General features: G+C 35.3%; 1 protein-coding gene across 2 annotated transcripts; it reads right to left on the reverse strand.

Annotated features, from left to right (window-relative positions):
* Positions 1–1,127: 1,127 nt before the first annotated feature.
* On the reverse strand, positions 1,128–6,185 carry atp5mc3b (ATP synthase membrane subunit c locus 3b). 2 transcript variants are annotated; one of them, XM_005165783.5, is made up of 5 exons: positions 6,160–6,185; positions 5,859–5,948; positions 5,122–5,199; positions 3,350–3,540; positions 1,128–1,434 (listed from the first exon to the last, which is right to left on the reverse strand). In XM_005165783.5, the coding sequence occupies exons 2-5, from the start codon at positions 5,895–5,897 to the stop codon at positions 1,320–1,322; spliced, it is 423 nt and encodes a 140-aa protein (XP_005165840.1). In that variant the 5' UTR covers positions 5,898–5,948; positions 6,160–6,185; the 3' UTR covers positions 1,128–1,319.
* Positions 6,186–8,595: the final 2,410 nt, after the last annotated feature.

Here is an 8,595-nt window from a genome sequence, read left to right on the forward strand (position 1 = left end):
TGAGTCATTTTGCAAGAATACATGCAATGCTTTAGCTGATGTTATTATAGGAAAGAAAAAAACAAGTATAATTTAGCCTTTATAGTAAAATATCAAAAATATAATTACATAATTCATTAATAAAGGATTTAGGGCAAATTGGCCTACTACAAGGGGTACGATGAATACACGATTGTAAAATACCTAAATATTTAAGCTCCCATTTTTAAATATAAGATGTCAAAACACTATCAATACAAAATTATTTCAATCAATTTACAAAGGTTTTAATTAAAAGATAAGTCAGAAACTCCATGTATATTACAAAAAAATTTAAATAACACCTACTTAAAGTATATGCAACTCAAAAATAACAACAACATGCTACTTGGAGTCTGTGTCAATTTCTTCTGTGTCAAGTTAATCATCTTTTTTTTTTATAAGGACCATTTTAGACACTTAACCAATGCAACTCGGTAACGAATTCATCAGATCAAATTTGCATTTCAGCCCATCTTATCCTACATTTATCACCTACAAGACCATATGAGGGAAAACTGGTTAACAAATGCATAAGATCTGAACCATTCTGTAAAAGATCACATTTATGTAAAATACAGCAGAAATCATCGCAGCATTAATATTGCAATTTGCAAATCTGCACAAGTTCCATCACAGGATCTACGATGTTGAGTTCATTCTTATTTTTTTGAAGGCCAGAGACTATGTAGATTAATCAAATTATAAAATCTACAGCTTTCACAAATATTTTAAATTATTACAATGGAAACTACAGTAGTGATATTTTACATTATTTTATATCTCAATTGTGTTTAAGAAAATCATTAAGCACACTTTAATTTGTATTTTTGCTCCATTGTATTCATTTATAATTAGCAATTTCCATATATTTTATGCAGACACACTCACTTATCAATGTAAAAATATGAATTCACAAAGAGTTATTTAAATCTTTTCAAAATCCAAACAGTCACAGAAAAAAAAATCAGTTTTTTCCCCCCATTATCGTGCAGCACTAAATTACACAATATAAACGTCAGATTTTTTTTTTTTTTAAACAATCCCAAATAACTTAAAATCACCCATGAATAACCATCCTCAATACACAAAAAGAGGCCATTCAAACATTTTAAATAGTGAAATACATGTATTTATTCTGTATTTGGATACATTTTTACAATACATGTCTTTTATCTTATCAGCCTTCAACAAAAACTTGGAAAAATGTACAATTTTAGTGACACCGACACAGAACGCTTTTGGTAGCCAGTGTAAAAACGCGTCGTCACAGCTGTGAGAGGAGGTGGACGGAGCAGTGTTTACATGGCAAACAGGATGAGGAAAGCCACCATCAAACAGAAGAGACCCATAGCCTCGGACAGGGCAAATCCCAAGATAGCATATGAGAACAACTGCTGCTTCAGAGATGGGTTCCTGCGAGAGACAGGGAGAGGTCAGGGGTCACTCGTTTACGTATTTAATGCTATGAGAAACTTATGGCTATTTCACAGCAAGATCAATGTACACAAAAACATTAACAACTTCATTTTATTAAGATACAAACAAATGTCAATCTAATACAATTCACAAAAACTGTCAATTAAAAATTACATATGATTTTTCAATTCAAAATTTGAAATTAAAATTCTTCCTGTTGATCAGGGGCCACTCATTCCCACATTATTGCTTAAGGTCACAGAAAACAGATGTGAGCTCCCAATACGCAATGCAGGACAGAGTTTGCTCAAGTTTAAAATATTTTGAACAGTACAATAACTGGATTACTATAATTACAGAGCTCTTAATTATAAAATATGAATAATAATAATAACAATAATAATAATGTTATAATTTCCAAAAAAAAAAAAAAATATATATATATATATATATATATATATATATATATATATATATATATATATATATATATATATATATATATATATATAAAGTACATATATATAAAGTACATAGAGGACTGCTTTGACTTGTGCTGGTTTATTAAATGAAGAAAAAAAAAAGTTAATTCTTAGAGACGTCGAGTTAAATGTTTAACAGAATAAAGACAAAGACTTGAGGGGGAGTAAATGTGAGATGTACACTCAAAAATGAACAACTATCAGTTGTGCATGTCTTAGGGCTGGGCAATAAGCCAAAAATGCAATCTCGATAATTATTTTCTATATTGAACGATAATGATATACATTGATACAAGCTGTTGATGCTTCCCCTTTTAAAAGATTATCCCAACCATGACTGAAGGCGGATACTGCTGGCAGGAAAGTGAAGTGCTAAACAATACTGGGTTATGCGGCATGGCCTATTTTCTGTGAATCTCTAATAACTTTAGAATCCTGTTGTTGTATACTGCTGCTGTGTGATTGGCTCTTAGGATCAAAATTGAGTAAAAATGTCCAGAGTTCTCATCAATATCAACCCAGCCCTAATTTGTCTAATGCAGGGGTCCCTAGAGAGCTTATTTTTTAGCTTTAACCCTTATTAAACACACCTAATCAAACTGCCCGAGTCCTTTAGGATGTTTGATACACATACAATTAAGTGTGGCTAAAACTTCAGTAGGGCTAAAACTAAACTCTGCAGAGCTGCGGGTCTCTAGGATCGGAGTTCAACACCCCTGGCAGAGGTTTTCCTACCATGGATGTAAATGGTTACTGGGTTTAATTTATCCAAAAATTCTTCCTTTGTGTTCAACAGAAAAGAGAAACTTAAAGACTTTTAACTTCTTGAGGATAAGTAAACGGTGGGAATTCTCATTTTTTGGTGAACTATTCCTTTAAAACGACTGCATTTGTCCCTCTAGGGCAGGGGTCACTAATCTCGTTCCTTAAGGTCCGGTGCCCTGCAGGGTTTAGCTCCAACTTGCCTCAACAGATCTGCCTGGGTGTTTCAAATATTCCTAGTAAGACCTTAATAAGCTTGTTCAGGTGTGTTTGATTAGAGTTGGAGCAAAAATCTGCAGGACACCGAACCTCCAGGAACAAGCTTGATCCCTGCTCTAGGGTTTCCTTTTAAAAACAAAAACTCTTCATTTCCTCAAGCATCCAATACTACTTTTTTATCATTATTATTATTTAGGAGTTTTCACCTTTATTATGATATAGGAAAGTGGTCATTTCATACAGGAAAGCATTAGGAGCAAAGAGAGGGGAATGATCGGCAAACGACCTTGAGCTGGGAATCGAACTCGGGTTGCTGGAAGCACTTCTATTTGTTGGTGCACAATACCACTAGACTTTTGGTGCTGACCACAAGCAACCAATACTTTATCAGACAATAGTGGAGAGAAAAGGTAGGGATCACGTCAGGTGTTCATGTTGTTTTAGTGTACCTGGCATATCCGATAATGAGACTGCCGAACACTGTTCCGATTCCAGCTCCTGAACCTGCCACTCCCACAGTGGCGGCTCCAGCACCAATGAACTTGGCGGCTGTGTCGATGTCACGGCTTATGGCGCTTGTCTGAAAGCCCCGAACTGCAACCTGGGAGCCGGCAGTCTGTGGCAGAAAGGCTGGGCTGGCCTTTAGAGAACAAAAAAAATTATAATAATATATATTAATTCACAAAATAAACCATAACTCTTTCTTGGACAAGTTTACAAAAGGAAGTGTCCATTAAAAAGGAGAAAAATTATTATTATTATTATTATTATTTTTTAGGAACAGTCCTGGCAAAAAGTGAACATTTGGGTTTTGCTCTCAAGAACTTTCAAACAAGTTTGGGTTACTTACCAATGAACAGTTTAATTTTGAAGAAAAATAGAAACCTGTAACCACTAACTTCCATAGTAAGAAAACCAAATATTATTGAAGTCAATGGTTACAGATTTCCAGCTCTCTTCAGAATATCTTTAATGTTGATCAACAGAAGTCAAACTGATCTGCACAAGTGAAAGGTCGAGTTAATGACATTTCAGTTTTGTGTGAACGATCTCTTTAAGGTGATCTACAGACCCGTCCCTACAGAGATTTCCCCCCTGATTTAAGCTCATTTTAATAGCTAGGCCTGTCAGTAATTAGTATATTGACTTAACGCGTTTTCCAGCCAGTTGGGAAGAATTAATCCAGTAGGATAAATCCCACAGCTCAGGTAATGGAACAAAAGACTACAAGTTCACAGTTAGTGCAACGCACTGTAACTCCATTAAACGCCATTTAAAGTCTGTATGAACTGAGCAAATAGTGGTGCACTTGAAACATTAAACAGAGGTCAGGTTATTTCATTGCTAGCAAACTACTGGATAAAGAAAAGTGCTTATTGAGTTCCTGGCCAAGCAGTCAAGCTAATATAATGGTTAAAAGAGGATACACTTTGTGGAATAACTTGGAGATGGTTTAATTGTTCGCATGAAAAGCAATTTGTGGCAGTTGCCAATTTTGATCGTATTGCTTAGACTCTTCTATGATATTTGCATCAAAATATGAAGTTTCAAATAATGTCTGCAGATGGCAGAAGCAATTATTTCCATACAAGTAAATTTGTCCAATTGGAACTGTAATTGATTACCATACCAGTCTCATAACAAGCAAGCGGTTAAAACTTATGAAACATGTGCTTTACTTAATATTCTACATTAATTAGTATAATTTTTTATACACCCTCCGTCTTTATTATTTATTACTTTGTTTCTTTTTCTCTCATTGTCCTTTCTGCTTTAGCATTGTTATACTTCTTTAAAATGGTCATATTTCTCTTGTTGCAAAAAAGTAATATCTGTATTGTTAGCATTATACTTCTGTCAGTCGTATTTTCATTGTAATTGCCTGTTATTATTGCAAAAAAGTACATGTCCATTTACATTTATTTTCAAACATGTCAAAAAAAAGTCAACTTTACATTTGGTACTGTCAAACCCGTTTTGTGCATTTTATTTTATTTATTCAAGGTGTTTGATAGTTCAATTTTGTTGAACCTTGTAAAAATTGTCAACTCTGTACTACCTATTAAAATCCTTTTAAACTAAAATTGTCACCAAAAAAAAAAAACTCTTAGGAGCTTAGCTTTTTATTCCAATGGAAAACAATTGGTAAGATACATAAATGCCCATTTACAGCAGCAAATAAGTATCAGATATGGCCTTGGCGAATACGTTTAGCACTCACCTCTGCAGAGCTGACATCTGGCCTGGAGAGCACAGACGCAGAGAGTGGTCTGTACAGCGCCCTTGAACCAGAGCGGACCTGAGACACAGATCAAAGTGACATTAGTGCACAAGACATGCCAATACACTGATTACTGTAGTTAAGACTGACACACACCAAACTGTTGCTTCAGTAACTGAGTGAAGAGGTAGCAGAAGAAAACCACTCATTTTAGATTTGCCACAATTAAGAGATTACAATGAATAGTAATCAATTGGTCAATTTCAAGATCAATTGAATAAAGCATTAAACTTCAATAAAAAGGGTTTGTTGAAGCAAGTTCAGTGACAGCAGCAACAAATCATGCTACAGCTTTAATTAACCAGCAGCAATGACTAGCAATGTCACACTTCAGCTTTAATATAGCATATTTCAATGAGTTGTGCTTTAATTTCACATTTCAGCTAACTATTAAGCACCAAGGCTTGCTGTCAGATTACTATAATGACCTTGACTTCCCGGGAATAGCCTTTCAGGTGATAGCATTAGCAACACAACAGCTAGCCGTTGACATCTTAACCGCAATGACATGCAAACAAATGAATCCTGCAGCAGCAGCTTTTGATTTGGACGGAGATGACGGACTTAACACGCGCTGCATGGTAAAAGTCCAGTGCTGCAGGCCTCCTGCATTATAATAAGGATTTGATATTGATAATTCGGTTTTGATATTGAGTTACTGCAAAACTCATACTCACCAGTGCGGGTGTGGACACGAACTTTGCACAGGCGTACATGATTTTGGTAGAGCTCGCTGACTGTGGTGAGGAATAAACCCGCGTCTGTCTCTGTGGGAAAAGCCGACAGTTTAAGGTCAACGCAATATCAGAGCTTTCAAATCGCGACTACACAACAAATAGTTGCGTTTACAAGGAGATTATAATCTTTAGTGTATAAAACAGAGTAAATGTGATGAATAAATGCGGCTAAATCGCAATGATGGGATAAGATTGTAGTAATTTAGCTTCGCCGGTCTCGGTTTAGCTCTCCTTCACTTACCCGGCTGCAGAGGTCGAACCGCTGAGGAGCTACTGCGCATGCCCGACCCTCTATTTAATCAGGCACCCGGATGCACGCATGACGTGTTTGAAGGTCATTCAATGGTGCTTTATTTAAAACTGCATTGAGGGGGAAAAAAAAAAAAATATATATATATATATATATATATATATTAAACTAATTTATATATATATATAAACTAATATATAATATATATATTTAAATTAGTTTAATTTCGAGATCACCAAGCAGTAGTTTTAAAAGGGGTAGTTCACCAAAAAAATAAACTCTGTCATCTTTTAGCTAGCCTATTTACCCTTCACTTATCCCTATTTGAGTTTCTTTAGTTTTCTGTTTTCATTCATAAATTTTCTTAGGCTTAGTCCTTTTATTCACCTGGGGTTGCCACAGCAGAATTAACCGCCAACTATTCCTATTCACATTTATACACTACGGCCAATTTAGTTTAATCAAAAGCCTATTTGTGAGAGGGGTCTGGATGCAGACCTGATGCAATCTAAGCTGCATCCAATGCTTTTTAATGCGCTCACCTAACCCCACCCCTAACCCTACCTGTCACAGTGACGTCACTCACTCCATTGAGTGCATTGTGTCTGACACTGCATCGCTGAGTGATGCAATCTCAGCTTGCATCATGAAGGCTGCATCCAGATACTATTGCTATTTGTTTGTCCTACTATGGATGTCAATAGTGACCGGCTTTGTCTTTAGTGCTCATCAGAGTAAACAAACTCAAAACTTTGAAACCCCCTGAGGGTGAGTGAATAGTGAGTACATTTTCATTTTGGATGCTTTATCCTTTTAATCCACATTTCATGTGTTACTTTCTAAAGCACAGTAAAATAAATAAATAAAATGAGAGAGAGAGTTAACTTGATTTAAGTTATATGTAAATTAATAAAAATATTTTAAAAATATTTAGGGCGACGCAGTGGTGCAGTGGGTAGCACGTTCGCCTCACAGCAAGAAGGTCGCTAGGTCGTTGGTTCAATCCTCGGCTCAGTTGGCGTTTCTGTGTGGAGTTTGCATGTTCTCCCTGCGTTCGCATGGGTTTCCTCTGGGTACTTCGGTTTCCCCCACAGTCCAAAGACATGCGGTACAGGTGAATTGGGTTGGCTAAATTGTCCGTAGTATATGAGTGTGTGTATGTGTGGATGTTTCCCAGAGATGGGTTGCGGCTGGAAGGGCATCCGCTGCGTAAAAACTTGCTGGATAATTGGCGGTTCATTCCGCTGTGGCGACCCCAGAATAATACAGGGACTGAGCTGACAAGAAAATGAATGAATGTAAATATTTATAATATTATATATAATATATATAATTTACAATATAATAATATTGATTAACTTGTAATTTTAAAGCCATTATAATATCATTTGACAATTCAAACCTATTTGGGTATATAGTATATAAATAAGTCAGTCACTCACCCTCCTTCGGTTTAGACCCTGATTTATCATGGGTCAGCACAGTGGAATAAACCACCAACTGTAATTCATATAAATCAAATTATTAACAACAAAAGACAATTTTGACTAAAAATGCTTTTAATGTAAAACACATTTAATTGGAGCAAATAAAAAGATGCATAGAGGACTGACTGGCTTTGCTAAATTTAAATATGCATGTATATTCCTTCACTCACTGCTGATTGGTCCAGTTTGGGTATTTTCTCTTAACTCAGAATAAAACCTGCTCTGAAATGTAGATTTCAAGGCAACAAAACCCAAACCACCTTTTTTTTGAGCCCAAAACTGATTTTGATTGAACTTAACCCAACCTTGCCTGGGTAAAAACCCAATACCGGCATTAGATAACATGCCTTCACTTATTTTCCCCTTCGGCTTAGTCCCTTTATTCATCAGGGGATGCCATTGTGGAATGAACCGCCAACTTTTCCAGTATATGTTTTATGCGCAGATGCCCTTCCAGCTGCAACCCTGTACTGGGAAACATCCATTCACTCTCATTCCTACACAGAGGGTTTCTGCAGGTTTCAGCAAGACTTTTTTTAAAGACCATTGTAAATGTAATTCTAGACTCATAAAAGGCTATAGGCTAAGGAATTTTTCAACTGGCTTATATGGAAAAGATTTTTATTTGCCCTATCAAAAATAAATTTAATAGATTTAATAAAACAATAATAAACGAATATTTAAAAATGTAAATGTTTTAGATATTTCTTAGTGAAATATTTTAGATATTGTGTAATTTTGTGAACTTTTTTTCAACATAAATTATCTTTAAAATAAACAAATGTTTTAAAAGTTTTAAAAAGTATAATAGTATAAATCTATGCACAACAATCTGTCCAGGTCGGTGTCCTCAGCAGTAAATACATGGAGCACTTTTAAACTAATGTTATTGTCAGGAAAATAATTAAACCATTATGAGGATAAATACAGTTAAAATGTT

Source organism: Danio rerio, chromosome 6 (genome assembly GCF_049306965.1).
Source record: "Danio rerio strain Tuebingen ecotype United States chromosome 6, GRCz12tu, whole genome shotgun sequence".
NCBI classification, from domain to species: domain Eukaryota; kingdom Metazoa; phylum Chordata; class Actinopteri; order Cypriniformes; family Danionidae; genus Danio; species Danio rerio.

What these genes read in the sequence shown, in the direction of transcription:
- atp5mc3b (XM_005165783.5), bottom strand. Translation starts at nt 5,897, where the DNA reads ATGTACGCCTGTGCAAAGTTCGTGTCCACACCCGCACTG. An exon ending in TCGTGTCCACACCCGCACTG is followed by an intron (nt 5,200 to 5,858) that starts GTGAGTATGAGT and finishes TCTGTGTCTCAG; the next exon opens with GTCCGCTCTGGTTCAAGGGC. An exon ending in CAGATGTCAGCTCTGCAGAG is followed by an intron (nt 3,541 to 5,121) that starts GTGAGTGCTAAA and finishes TGTTCTCTAAAG; the next exon opens with GCCAGCCCAGCCTTTCTGCC.